The 15,335-nt window shown below is 46.2% G+C and overlaps 1 protein-coding gene across 1 annotated transcript in view; it reads left to right on the plus strand.

The window, feature by feature from the left end:
- Positions 1-7,812: 7,812 nt before the first annotated feature.
- LOC137332819 (melatonin receptor type 1B-like) overlaps positions 7,813-15,335 on the plus strand; it is a 124,356-nt gene continuing 116,833 nt past the window's right edge. The window contains exon 1 of the mRNA XM_067996752.1: positions 7,813-7,987. Within this exon, the coding sequence (XP_067852853.1) occupies positions 7,813-7,987 (175 nt within the window). The remainder of the gene's footprint in view (positions 7,988-15,335) is intronic.

Below are 15,335 nucleotides of genomic sequence, written 5' to 3' on the forward strand. Positions count from 1 at the left end.
AAGAGGCTGAGGAGGAGGAGGGGGAGGAGGAGGAGGAGGAGGAAGAGGCTGAGGAGGAGGAGGGGGAGGAGGAGGAGGAGGAGGAAGAGGCTGAGGAGGAGGAGGGGGAGGAGGAAGCGGAGGAAGACGCAAGGGGGCAACAGGGAACACAAGCCTTGTCTGCCAGGGCTGTGCGTGCTCACCTGATCCGTGCCCGGTATCAATATTGTGAACGACTTCTCCCAAGTCACCAACAGTCCTACACTCCCCACCTGTCCATTCCCACATGACCATCAAATCTCCCTCCATCTGATTACACATTGCTTTCTCCCTCAGCTCATCGCAGAAATAAAAAACACCACCAAATGCAAATTCAAAGTTACATTTATCAATTAACAAATTAAATCATGTGAACAAATGGAGACTATTCACCCTTGTGCATTCCCTTAGTGCCTGTTGTCCGTGTGCCTTTACCTATCCTAGTGCTCCTTCGAGGTGCTTCCCCAGTGGCTGGAGTATGGGTGGTGGAAGGCTGCTGACCTTCAATGGAGGAACGTCCAGATGGCCTTGGAGGACGACCTCGAGCAGCTATGGGCCAGAAGGCCCGGCTTCAGACTGCACCATCTCGGCCTGAGCTGCAGCAGTCTGGCCTGGCTGGCCGACAGGAACAACAAGGGCACTGGTGGAGTGGCAGGGGTGGGAGCAGGAATGCAGTCGTCCTGAGAGAGGGCAGCAGGTCCGACTGCCATGGCGCCACTGCCACTCTCCTGGGGCGGCGCCTCAGCAATCCTGGTGATCGACTGGAGAACGGATTGCTGGAGTGCTGTGACGCCCTGGAAGCCCCGTTCCACAGTGGTCCCCAGAGCCAGGATAGCAGCTGTCTGAACTTCCACTGCAGCAGTCTGAGCAGCATCTGTAGCTTGAAGACCTTTGACGTCAGTTTATGCTGCAATGGAAGCCGCGACATCGGCCATCAGACGCTGCATCGTGGTGGGTTCCACAGGTGCGCTGATGGAGGTGACCATCTGTTCCATGTAAGAAAGGATGGGCTCCAAGCTCTGGGCAAAGCCCTGTGCCAAGTTGGAGCTGGACTCCTCCATGCCCCTTCTCATTGTGTGCAGGCTTTCTGGCAGGCTTTCCAGTGCCCCAAGCATTTGTTGGTGTACGCCCATCAGCCATCTTCTGTAGCCTGGCCCATCGAAGTTCTCATCTGACTCCTCTGCAGCAGAACTAGTGAGCGACCTCGCCCTGCGGTATCTGTCCCTCCCACCCTGGCCCCTGCGCACTTGTGCCCGGTGTCTCACCACGTGCAGATACCTCCTCTAACCTAACCTCTAAAGGACGCGCAGTGTCAGTCTCTCAGCTGGTGGAAACGAGTGTCAGATCAAATGACGGTGTGGCTTCAGTGTCAGTGTCCTCCTCCTTTTCCTCCTCCTCCTCCCCCTCCTCCTCCTCGGGTGCTGCCACGTGTTCTTGGGTATCTGCAATGACAAAGGGAAACAGGTTGAATTGTGCAGTGGGGAGAGGAGCAAGTAAGACGTGCGTGCTGACAGCATCTACGGCACGTGAGTCAGAAAAGATTATGGGAGGAGGGGGATGAGGGAAACGAGAAGGAGCATTACATATAGAGACCCCCTTCATCGGGACCTCCAGCACGGCATGTGGTCACGGCTGCAGCGACCGCCCGCCCAATGATCTGAAGCATGGTCTCCTCCAAGGTGGTGAGGACGTGTAGGCATCCTCGTCCACCCTCGGGTCCCTCCTGCTGCCGGCTGTTATGCGCCACCTCCTCCTGCAACACACAGGGCAGTGTGTCAGTGAGTGTCCTGCCAGGTGTCTGGGTGATGCGCCTGTCATGGTTGAATAGCTGCTGGTGTGTGTGACCTGTGAGTGGTGGTTGTGTGGCCTGCAAGTGTGGTGCTATGTGCGGGTGAGATGCAGCATGCTGAGTGCAGCGTTGTGTACAGATGGGCAGTGTTTGTTGGTGGGTGGGTGACGGGGGGAATGTCGTGCATGGAGCAGTGGTGCAGTTGGTCGGATGTGCCACTTGACACTTGCATCCACTCACCTTGACCACTCGTGTCAAATCGTTGAACTTCTTTCAGCACTGCACCCACATGCATGGTGCTATGCTCCTGGCATTGACTTCCTGGGCCACTGCCTCCCACTGCCTGTGAAGCTGGAGTCTGGAGGGTCTCCTGCCACCCTGCGGGTACAGGTTGGCCCTCCTTTCGTCCACCCCCTCCACCAGGGCCTCCAGTGCATCGTCTGAGAAGCGTGGGGCCTGTTCTCGTACCGGTCCCGCGATCCTTCCTGCCACCTTTCCCTCCTCCCAGTAGACTCTGCACCTGCCCTTTAAAACATGCACCTGCGCCTTTACGGGGTGCCGGCTGCCTGTGACGAGCGCTGGCCACGCCCTGTTTCTGCCTTCCCGATTCTCCGAGCAGCCTCTCAGCAGCACAGGCTGCGCGGAGGAATCATTCTAATTAGCAGGCGGCTCGAAGTTCACGTTCTGCCTGTATCGGGCGCGGGTTAGTCGCGGATCGCGGTACCCACGCCCGGTTTGTGGCCGAATCCAATTTAACCCCCTGAGAGTCTAAATGGAGTAGAGGAGCAAAGGGATCTAGGGGTACACAGTCACAAATCATTGAAAGTAGCGATGCAAGTTAACAAGACCATAAAAACTGCGAACAGAGCACTGGGGTTCATTTCTAGAGGAATAGAATTGAAAAAACAGTGAAGTTATGTTAAACTTGTATAGAACCTTGGTTAGACCACACTTAGAGTACTGCAAACGGTTCTGGTCTCCATACTATGAAAAAACATATAGAGGCACTGGAGAAGGTGCAAAAAAGATTTACAAGGATGATACCAGGACTGAGCGGTTATTACTATCAAGAAAGACTAAACAGGCTGGGGCCCTTTTCTCTAGAAAAGAGAAGGCTGAGGGGTGACCTAATCGTGGTCTTTAAAATTATGAAGGGGTTTGATAGGGTAGACGTAGAGAAGATGTTTCCATTGTGGGGGAGGTTCAAAACTAGGGGTCATAAATAGAAGACAGTCACTAATAAATCTAATAAGGGGAAACTTTTTTTACCCAGAGAGTGGTTTGAATGTGGAACTTGCTACCACATGGAGTAATTGGGGCAAATAGCATAGATGCCTTTAAATGGGAAACCAGGTAAGTACATAAGGGAGAAATGAATAGAAGGATATGCTGATAGGATTAAATGAAGGATGGGTGGGAGGACGCTCGTGTGGAGCATAAACCAGCATCGACCAGTTGGCCGAATGGTTTGTTTCTGTGCTGTAAATTCTATGTAATTCTATGTAAGAACCTTAAAATTAGAGCCAGGCCATTCAGGAGCAAAATCAGGAAGCACTTTTTCACACAAAGGGTAGCAGAAACCTGGAACTCCCTTCCCCAAAAAGGCTGTGGATGCTGGGACGATTGGAGCTTTCAAGACTGAGATTGATAGGTTTTTATTAGGTAAGGCCACCAAGGGACATGGAGCAAAGGCAGGAAAATGGAGTTGAGGTGCAGATCGGCCGTGATCTAATTGCATAGAACCTTGGTTAGACCACACTTGGAGTATTGTGCACAGTTCTGGCCTCCAGATTGTAGAAAGGATATAGAGGCACCGGAGAAGGTGCAAAAAAGGTTCACAGGGATGATACCAGAACTGAGAGGATGTATTTATCAGGAAACGCTGAACAGCCTGGGGCTCTTTTCTCTAGAAAAGAGAAGGCTGAGGGGTGACCTGATAGGGGTCTATAAGATAATGAACGGGTTTGATGAGGTAGACGTAGAGAAAATGATTCCACTAGTGAAGGAGTCCAAAACTAGAGGTCATCAATATAAGATAGTCACTAATAGATTCAATAGGGAATTAAGGAGAAACTTCTTTACCCAAAGAGTGGGAAGAGTGTGCAACATGCTACCACAAGGAGTAGTTGAGGCAAATAGCATAGATGCATTTCAGGGGAAGCTAGATAAGCACATGAGGGAGAAAGGAATAGAAGGGTATCCTGATAGAGTTAGATGAAGTAGGGAGGGAAGAGGCTCGTGTGGAATATAAACGCCGGCATAGACCAGTTGGACTGACTGGCCTGTTTCTGTGCTGGAGACTCGATGTAACTCAATGTAATTAAATGGTGGAGCAAGCCTGAGGGCTGAATGGCCTACTCCTGATCCTCATATTCCTATGTTCCTAAGGAAATTCTACCCAACTGTCATTTTATTATAAATTTTGCACTAAGTCCTGTTCCCCTATCACCCCTGTAATTGCCAATCTTTCCCTATTCACCTATGCATCAAATTCAATGTCCATGTCATCATCTATAGATTCCTCCATGATTTCACCCCTTCCCACCTCTGCAAACCTCATTCAGTTCTATGTTCCTGTGTGCACTCCCTATTCTCTGATTCTGGTCTCTTATTCACTCCCTCTCCCGTCCCTTTGTTTCAATTTTGCCTGCAGAACCTTCAGTTATTTTGGCTTCATACATTGGAGCATTCTACTTCAGCCCTTCCTGACCCTTCCCTCCTGCTCCAAAAGCTTCCGCAGAACCTACCTCTTCAATCTTGCTTTAAGTCACCTCCCCCAATCCTTCTTCCTCCATTTCTCGGCTTCGGTTAGTTTCCATTTCTGTGAAGTGCTTTGAGGCATTTTATTCCCTTGGCTCAGTGGGCAGCGCACTCGTCTCTGAGTCAGAAGGTCGTGGGTTCTAAATCCCACCCCAGAGACTTGAGTGCAAAGTCCAGGCTGAAGCTTCAGCGCAGCACCAAGGGAGTGCTGCACTGTCTGAGGTGCTGTCTTTCGGATGAGGAGTTAGACTGACGTCTGCCCTCTCAGGTGGACGTAAAAGATTCCACGGCACTATTCGAAGAAGAGCAGGTGAGTTCTCCCTGGTGTTCTAGACAGTATTTATCCCTCAACCAACATCACTAAAAACAGATGATCTAGTTGTTATCACATTGTTGTTTGTGGGACCTTGTTGTGTGCAAATTGTCTGCCTCGTTTCCTATATTACAACAGTGACTACACTTCAACAAAGTACTTCGTTGGCTGTAAAGCGCTTTGGGACATCCTGAGGTCGTGAAGGCGCTATATAAATGCAAGCCTTTCTTTTTTCTGTTTCTTATCAAAGTGAAATATTGGTACACAAGATTTGCAAAGTTAGGTTTTTAGTTACTTCACCTATGAAGAAGCAGTTATTGTCTCCAGCAATGTGTCTGCCCAGCTACAAATGCGATGCCATAATTGCTGGGCCAATTGAATTAACTATTAATTGTATAACTCAATACAAAAGGAGCTGTTTTTTTCCCTCCTATTTGTGCTTAAGTTAATAAATTTGCAAACATTCCTCCACTTTCCCTGAGATGTTTAGGAATGGATGTATAAGAAGATGGCACACTTTAAGGAATCCTGCAAGGTATCACTCCCCATAGTACCACGCATCGGATAGATGGTTCACGATCTTGTGCCACACAGTGTTGCCTTTCAACCTGAGCCACATTTACCACTTGTCCAAGTCAAGTCCTTCACACAATGTTACAGCTCTGTCATTGCAGGGCACACATTCAAGATGCAACATACAATTAAAAGTCTTGTCACACTCACATCTTCCAAGGGCACGATACCTCAACTCATTGTAAAACATCTTATGGCATTGTATGCTATTCAGTCACTTACTGAAGCTCGGGTTGGAGTGTCGGCTGTTGACGTGACTTGTCACAGAGTCTGTGCTACTTCCAGCATCTTGAGACTACCGGTCCGAAACATTAATCTGTCTTTTTTCTCTCCACAGATGCTCCCTGTGCATTTCCAGCATTTTTCTGTTTTTGTTTTCCAACATTTGCAGTATTTTTTTTCCCCCTTTTTATTTACTATAAGGTGCTGTGGGGCCTGGCCAGGAATGAAAATGCTCTTATGTCGTTCACAAAACTCAGCACATCAGTACTTGTTCTGTAGGCTGAATTTAATAAAACACCATAGCCTGGAAATGATATTGTATGTGAATTCTAAAATAGGAATTTGACAGGGATAAGATATGATGCAGCATAATTTCTGAGCTCGTACCTCTGTCAGGCATATTAAACATATGCCTGAATTTTATTACGTGTCTCAGTGTGTTAGCTCACTGATTGCACAGTAAACATGCTATTTATTGTAAATGCGGTCGCACTCTGGAACTTAGACAATAAATTTATCTGCTGCATTATCATCTGAACTCTTTCGAGTTTCATGTTTTTTAGGCATACGGGAGTGTTTTGACTCTTATGTATTTAAAAATCACACATAGGCACACTTCAGAATCGCCTAAAAGTTTTATTTCTGACAAATCCCCCTGCAGAGACCTGCTGGCCCATCCGTCCTGTCCATATAATTGTGATGCCTCGTGTATCGCACTCCCCACCCCAGCCCCAATGTGATCTCTTAGGAGAGACAAAGAAAAGATAAAAACCCAGGAAAAAAAAAATCTGGAAAATTCCTCTCTGACCCTCCCCCCCCCCTTAGGAGGTCGAAACTAGCCCAGGTGACCACTCTGGCCCTGATTAATATTATACAGTACCAACCTTTTATACGAGGTGATCTCCGTCCCAGCCAGAAACAGGTGCAGCTCTCGCTTGAAAGAATTCAGGAAATCAGCGTTCACCCCACGAGCTGACCGCCTGTTCCTCGGGCCCACTATTCTCTGGGGAAAGAGCCACCTCCTGACACCTATCCTAGTTCTGCCTTTACATAGCTTGAGATTGTGACCCCATGTCCTCTCTAACCTATTTATTTGAAACAAATTGTCCGCACAAACACAATCTAATCCCTTCATCATTTTATAAACTCCATTCTGAAACGCGTGGTTAGAATTACCAGCGCAGTTATTAATGAATTGTTTGGAAATAAAGGCCACTGATGTTCTAATCGATGATTGTTATTTGGCTTTCGAGAGATTGCAATGATTTACAGGTCAGGCACACTTCATCTTCCCATTGACAGAACGCCTGTCAATCATAATCCAATCACTCTGGCGACAAACACAGACAGACAAAAGGAATATAGATTCTCGCTTGGAAAAAAAAGGCGTTGATGCACAAGTTAGATGTGTTTGAAAAGCTGGTGAAAGATTGGGCGGTAGAGGAAAGAATGCATTGACGGGGAAGCTTGTTCCCCACCACGATTGAGTTGAGTTGGGTTCCGTGGCCTCACTGGATGGCGCTGTTTCTACGCGTTTTCACTCCATCCTCAGATTGGGCGGACTGAGAAAGGTTTGTGGATCCAGGGAGCGGGGGTCGCAATCATTGCAACAGACGTCGATCTAAAGTGATGTTGTCGCCTGGGCGGATTCATCACAATCATGGTCCAGAGAGGTGCGTCAATGCAGAAGGTTGAGATGACAGTGTGAACCGAAGAGCCCTGATTCCTGACAGTTATAAAACACAACACATCCAGGATGGGAAATGACTGCTAGAAAAAGCAGAATAACTCACACATGTCCCCAGTCCATCAGATGGGGTGTGATGGTACCGGAACAGCAAGAGTCCAACACCGCAGTCCGAAAACCAAGTCGGCATCTTGGAATACTCTCACTTTTCTAAGCATGATGACACTCGATACTACAATGAAGGCAGTTTTGAGTCAGCTTTGTTGAACTAAAACAAAAAAAAAGTTAAGAATGGCGTGATGGGCAGAGCGAGTGCAATGGGGTGACCTCCCATCAGGAAGTTCCTTTTCGATCTACGAATCGACGCCTGGTCAGGACATGAAAGGGTTTCTTTTTTTTGGTCATTGAAGAGGTTGAAGTGTCTCCGAATGAAAGCAGCAGGTCCCGGAGATGTCGGCGGATGGAAACTGTACGAAGTGTGTCTCCTGGGCATCTGAGCGACCTCCTTCGGCCGGGGTCACCACGGTGCTGGCCACGGTGCTGATCTTCACCATCGTGGTGGACATCCTGGGCAATGTGCTGGTCATCATCTCGGTCTTCAGGAATAGGAAACTGAGGAACGCTGGTAAGATGGAGTTGGAGATGACACTTTGTTAGGCGCTGGTATGGTTGCCTGTAAAAGTTAGATGTCTGATCTATCACTAGGTGTGAGTTCGCGTTTGTGTTGACATCAATGTTCCCGGTGAATGGCTTCACACCAAAGCGGAAAGTCATTGTGCGAGGATAGGTGATATATCATTGGTTTGTATATTGGGAGAAAAAAAAGATTCAGACATTGAAAAGCTTTGATCTCGGTTACTATTGGATTAAATGTAATAGGGAAATCACTTCAAATGACAAAGGAGGCAATAGTTTTATCAATTGTTGCTCGTCACGCTAGAACAGGTGATGTAAAATAGGAAGATCATGAGTGTATCAGAAAAAAATCTGATCCGTTTGTTTCTATACCCTTCGGTATCAAAATCAACAAAACTCTTACACAAAGTTGTACATTTAATGCCGAAAAAGGAAAATTATATTTGTTGCAAAAGATGTGCTGTATTTGGAATAACGCTGTTATCTCAGAGAATGAGCGCACGTTTTACACTGGATGATTTAAGATACGCCAGGTTCTGATTTATTATTTCATACTAACATTCACATTTGTGTTTTAGAATAACGCCACTCGTTGCTGCAGAAGGGATTGGACATGTTAATCAAAGAGGCAAACGCTTATTTTTTTGCTCATGGTTTGGTTTAGAGAGAAACGTTGCTGAAGCCAAAAACTTTTCACGGTGCTATGAATAATCTACAATAAGTGCAGAGGAATTTTATAAAAGTAAATTAAAATCTTAGAATTACAGCCGAGTATAACACAAATCAACAGAGCGCAGTAAACTGGAGCATGTTCCCAGAGTATGAATCAAACCAACGGTGTGTAACGCAAATCAACAAAGTATAATAGAAACAAAAGTATAACACAGTCCAATTGAATGTGACACAAACCAGAGTATAACACAAATCAGAACATAACGCAATTTAATACAAACCAGGGTACAATACAGAGTATAACACAAAACAAGAGTGTAACACAAATTGGAGTATAACACAAATATAACACCAACATAACATAACACCACCAATAGAGTATAACACAAACTAACAGACCGTAATACAGACCAATCTTCGTAATATGATGCAAGGAATAAAGATAAATATGTAAATATTATATTTGTTGTGCATAGTCTTAGAAATGTCCTGCAGGCAAAAAAGGTTAAAATAATTTAATTAACTGAACTTTGCAAAACTTAATTTTACAGTAATGATGGGATATAGAAATTCTAAAGTGACCATATTTTTAAGGTAACTGAAATAGTGTACAACAGCTTTGAATTACAAATCTGATTCAAACATCAAAAGCATGCAGATTATCATCCGAATCCCTAATGTGATAGATTTTACAGAACTATAATGTGAAGAATATAATTATATAACCTAGCTTAGTTGAAGTCATTCACTGAACGTACAGTTAACAGAAACAGTGGGCAAATGGCATTGTACAATTGCTTCTATATTTGTTAAGGATGTGCACTTAAGAGAGAACAATACAAATCTATATTATGTGAAAGGTCTTGTGTAAAGTGTACTCTTTCTGCAAGTGTCACACTTATATCCTTTAGCCATCATGCTTTACCATATCCTCCAACTCACTGTGACCAACGCTGGGTATTTAGCAGAACTGCAAAACTAAGTTCCAAAAATAAGTTTGAGGGTGTAGTTACGCTGTCATAGTGTTTTCAGTGGCTCACAATGATGCAAGGTGGCAGTTTAATTTGGGAGTCAAGTCCCGATCTGACCATCAGCCACACGAAAGCCAAGCTGTGCGAAACGCTCGAGAGGAGCCCATCTCACTGTCCACAGTGTAACTCCAGCCTGGTGTGAAATCAATCTTTAAAAGTGCCCCGGTGGTCTCTCGGGAACTTTAATAACGTTGTATGGAATCTTTCTTCACTGCTAGTGGCTGTGTGATATCTGGTCCAAGTGTACCTCTTCTGTGATTTACCTAAGGTGACCTGCAATAAAGTGAAGTCAGTAGTAGAATTCCAGCAATACAAACCAGGGTATAATACAGAGTATAACACAAAATAACACAAATCGCACGCCACACATACTGGACTCAGAACAGTAGCTGCAGCCTACTGATAGGGTGTAATGTATAATGGCCCGGAACTTCCTGGAATGGCACACTTGGCCCCGAACGCCATCAAATAGACCGTTGTACTATCTGATCCTCCAGTGGTGAATTTACCCCCAAATTTGCTGGAGAACTAATTAGAATACATTGTAGAGAGCATAGCGGGAAATCCCAATGGCCCAAAATTTGCTGGCGATTTGCGGTGAGCGCTGTGAGTTGAGTTGTTTTCCTCACCCTTCAGCTCCAATTAATTTTGCTCCTCAGTTTGCTGGAAGTGCGAGCTGATAATGTCAAGTTGAGGGCAGCGGGGTATCTGGGACCTTGCCAACAGGGACCAACAGTTTATCTCATTAACAAATGAGATTTAAGGATAGAGAAAGAAACAGAGGAACGACAGACAAGGAAATAGGGTGAATTAGAATCAAATTTGAGTCAGAAAGAGAAATAGAGAGGGAAAGAAACATTGGTTAAGAGAAAGAGAGAGAAAAAAGAGACAGAAAGGAAAAGTAAGAAAAAAAATTAAATTTAAAATTTAAAAAACCTCTAGGAACAATTTACTACCTACAGGAATGAGACCCCACAGTCTCAATTGTTCCCTTTCTAGGCCAGAGAGGTTGAGTTTCATGTCAGGACCATTAATCATGTTTGTAACAGAGCTTTTACATTGTTAAATACTAGCCTTAACTTTCTGCGGCGAGTTTAATTGGTATTTACTGCGCAAATCCAGCAATTTCTTGAAACGGGAGGTTGAGGGCGAGATTCCGTTTTTGCGAGGTTAACAGCGGAGCGGCGCAAATCGGTCCAGCAATTTGTGGCGGTTTGCAACTCACGGTGTATCTCTTCCTCGCCACAAATTGCTGGACTGATTTGCGAGGCTCCGCTTGCACCTTGTACGTGTGTCGGACAATGGCCCAGAATTTGCTGGGAAAATAACGGTGAGTTTAATGCGCAAGCTGATATTAGTGCGTAAACAATCCAGCAATTTGTGGCGAGGAAGAGATACACCGTGAGTTGTGAACCGCCACAAATTGCTGGATTGTTTACGCACTAATATCAGCTTGCGCATTAAACTCACCGTTATTTTGCCAGCAAATTCTGGGCCATTGTCCGACACACGTACAAGGTGCAATGGCTGGACACAGATTGGAACAAAAGGTTATTGAACATTTCCATGAAAGTAAAAGACTGAAGAAATTCGTGTAGGTTTCCCATTTTCATATTTTAAAAACTGATCACTATAAACAGAGTTTGTTTTTTCTGATTTTGTAATGAATTCTCATTGCTTATAATCGGAATGGTGCAGAGGGAATCACTCTGTCAAAACAAGGCTGTTCATTGTTCATCCCAGTGTCTGGTTCATTTCACGTCTTATGGTCTGCCTTGTCGGTAAGTGGCTGGTTGTTTTATTTTAAACCAAGTTATGACAGTAAAATAAAGCTTGTTTGAAAGAGAAAGACTGAAGCTGTAATCCCCTCTTACACGCAACTCACACCCCCATATAATACTGGCTTATTTCACACTCATTCTACACCAAATACAGTACTTATATCGATCTGACCCGGGATTATAGTGTACCACACACTTTATTGGCCGAATGCTAGGGGGTTCAATTATTTACAACCTGCACTTCTAACAAGGATTGATTGTACTTGGTAAAACCTATTAGCATGGAGTTTTTGGTAGGGATGCAATGGGCAAAATGTGGCAGGGTGTGCTGGACACTCTGCCAGAGGTGGTTACACTGAAGTTTCCGTGCAAACTCATTAGCATAAGCCCGAATGTAAAATCTCCCCATGAATCAGCGTAATCGGTCGTAATCGATTCGTGACTGGAACAGGGAAACTTCCAGCATCACAAAGAGGATTGTGATTGCAGAGTACGATACACCTGTGTGGCTTCGATTGATTGCTAGTCACACGTCTTATGTACTAAGGGCAGATCAATTTAAAGTCATTTAAAGTAATTGCAGCAGCAACGGGGGAAACAGACCTGGGTCAGGCTTCAATTGACTGCTGATTACTGCAGGTACAGGTGATTAACGTTGGATTCATGTGACCGCGGGGTGCCTGTAATATGATGAACACTCCCAAATGGGCACAATCGGCAGAAACTGGGGGCGTAGCTAGTTTTGTGACTGGGAACTGCCATCGTCGAGTGGATTTTTGAACCAGCGTAAAAGATTGCGGAAACTTGAGCGCAAATTGGTTATGAACGCAACTCACGCTTAAAATTCCGCGATCTTTAGCACTATTTCATTCAATTCCGCTGATATCTGGGCGGAAATCATGCGGAAAGTCCAGGCCATTGTTTATATTGCCTTTCCTGATAATAAGATGGACTAATATGAAAGGAGATTCCTCTAACCCCACAGACCAACATCAGGAAGTTCTTGGGCTCAATTTTCAAATGGTGGCAGGATGGCAGCGGGGTGGGGGGGTGGGGTCAATGGGAGTGCAGATAACCCGACTAATAAAACCTTATTGTTTTCCACGCGATCGCTAGTTAATTGGTGGCCCTTAACATGGTTTCCGGGTTTGCCGTCCGAGAGCTGCGCAGTGGGCGGACTGCGCACCCGCATGTTAGGCTGTCAGCTGGAGCGGCTCTATTCAAAGGGCCATTGCTCCAAAGGCTTTTGCTGGAGCAAAGACCAAAAAGGCACAATGGAGCAGCACTGGGGCAAGGCTGCTCCAAGATTTAATGATGCCTCACTGCAGCAGCTACTGGCCGGGGTGAGGAGGAGGAGGGAAGTGTTTTACTCCACGGACGGGAGGAAGTGCCCTGCCTCTGCTACCAAGAAGGCCTGGCTCGAGGTGGCAGAGGAGGTCAGCAGCAGCAGCAACATCTCCCGTACCTGGGTCCAGTGCAGGAAGCGCTTCAATGACCTAACTAGGTCAGCAAAAGTGAGTACACTTACTGATTCTCCTGCATTCCATGTTCCACATCACCGCCACCCCTCCCAACTCATTCTGCACTGTCAACACTACTCCATCACATCACTCCTCACACTCACTTAAGGCTCATCCTTAACTTACCTGCACTTCCTCAGCACTTCCTCACCTCCCCATTAGTCACCCCACCATTACCACTCACCCCAATCCTCATCCAGCGTGATGTCTCTATCTCATATTCACCCTCTGATGTATCTCTCTCACGGTCAGCCTCACCCAAAGCAATGCATTCATCGGCTGGCTACGTCCCCATCACTCACTCATACGTCTGTACTTTCTCCCCTTCCAAGGAGAAGAGAGCGCAAAATGCATGCGAGAGGGAGAGGAGTGGTGGGGGGCCACAACAAACAGTGGTCCTCTCACACGCAAAGCAGGAGGCCCTGGAGATCAGCCGCACCCTCGAGTGCCTGTCCGTCGGGGACGCCGAGACTGGCACCCCACAAACGTTTGGTTTCACAACTTTAACATTCATCACACACAACATGAATTGATGTTAACAATGCTCGCCATGTTGAACATCTCAGTATGCTCATCGCAACATGACACATCTGTGATGATGCTTAATATTGCCTTCTGTTCTCTTACGGGCCCTTCAATGACCACAGTGATGGCAGAGGGCGATTCCTCACAGGAGCTCCCGGCATCTGAGGGCGCACCGTCACATCATAGCGAGCCATCCACCAGCGCAGATACTCACACCTCGGTGGGTCCAAGTAGTCAGTTAGTTGGGTTGGCACCTGGTGAGTCACCACACACAAGTGAGCACAAGCAGATATTGGTGGCAGGGGCATCTGTGGAGGGTACGTGTCGGTGGGAGCGCTTCTCTCCAGATGTTAAAAGAAACCAGGCTTTAATGATCATTTTCCAAACTTCACTGGATGCAGGCGTAGTGAATGGAGGACTGCTAACGTTGTACCGTTGTTTAAAAAGGGAGCGAAGGATAGACCGAGTAATTACAGGCCAATCAACCAAATCTCGGTGGTGGGCAAATTATTGGAAATAATTCTGAGGGACATTATTAATCATCATTTAGAAAGGCACGGGTTAATCAAGGACAGTCAGCATGGACTGGTTAAGGGGAGGTCGTGTCTGACTAACTTGGAGGATTGATGAGGGTAGCGTAATTGATGTAGTCTACATGGATTTTAGCAAGGCCTTTGACAAGGTCCCACGTGGCAGATTGTGAGGTAATGCATTTGGGGAGAGCAAACAAGGCAAGGGAATGCACAATAAATGGGAGAATACTGAGAGGTGTAGAGGAAGTGAGGGACCTTGGAGTGCATGTCCACAGATCCCTGAAGGTAGGAGGACAGGTAGATAAGGTGGTTAAGAAGGTATATGGAATGCTTTCCTTTATTAGCCGAGACATAGAATATAAAAGCAGGGATGTTATGCTGGAACTGTATAAAACACTAGTTAGGCCACAGCTTGAGTACTGCACACAGTTCTGGTCACCACATTACAGGAAGGATGTAATTGCACTAGAGAGGGTGCAGAGGAGATTTACGAGGATGTTGCCAGGACTGGAGAATTTTAGCTATGATGACAGATTGGACAGGCTGGGGTTGTTTTCCTTGGAACAGAGGAGGCTGAGGGGTGATTTGATTGGGATGTACAAAATTATGAGGGGCCTAGATAGAGTGGATAGGAAGGACCTACTTCCCATAGCGGAGGGGTCAATAACCAGGGGGCATAGATTTAAAGTGATTGGTAAAAGGATTAGAGCGGAAATGAGGAAAATCTTTTTCACCCAGAGGGTGGTGGGGGTCTGGAACTTACTGCCTGAGAGGGTGGTAGAGGCAGAAACCCACAACTCATTTAAAAAATACCTGGATGTGCACCTGAAGAGCCGTGACCTGCAGGGCTACGGACCAAATGAGGGAAAGTGGGATTAGGCTGAGTGGCTCATTTCTCAGCCGGCGTGGATACGATGGGCTGAATGGCCTCCTTCTGTGCCGTAAATTTTCTCTGATTCTATGATACCCGCAATGCTGCCTCTTTTCCAGTTGGCCGAGTCTGCCTCTGCAAAGGTGCAGGTGGAGCAAACTTTGGAGGGGCCCTGATGGGGTCCAAACGCAGAGGGCATAGGGCGAAAGCATCTAAGCAGTCATGGCATGAACGTGAGCAACCTGCCACTAGCTCTGCTACAGCCGTAGGGGATGCACCACATAGAAGCGGTAGGAAGAGAAAGGCTAATCACGATCACGAAGGGTATGCACAAGGGTGTTCGACAGACATGTTTTGTCATGTTTTCCATTTATATTTATATTCACATTAAATATTATCATTCT

The sequence above is a fragment of the Heptranchias perlo genome, chromosome 15, assembly GCF_035084215.1.
Source record: "Heptranchias perlo isolate sHepPer1 chromosome 15, sHepPer1.hap1, whole genome shotgun sequence".
In the NCBI taxonomy this organism is placed as follows: domain Eukaryota; kingdom Metazoa; phylum Chordata; class Chondrichthyes; order Hexanchiformes; family Hexanchidae; genus Heptranchias; species Heptranchias perlo.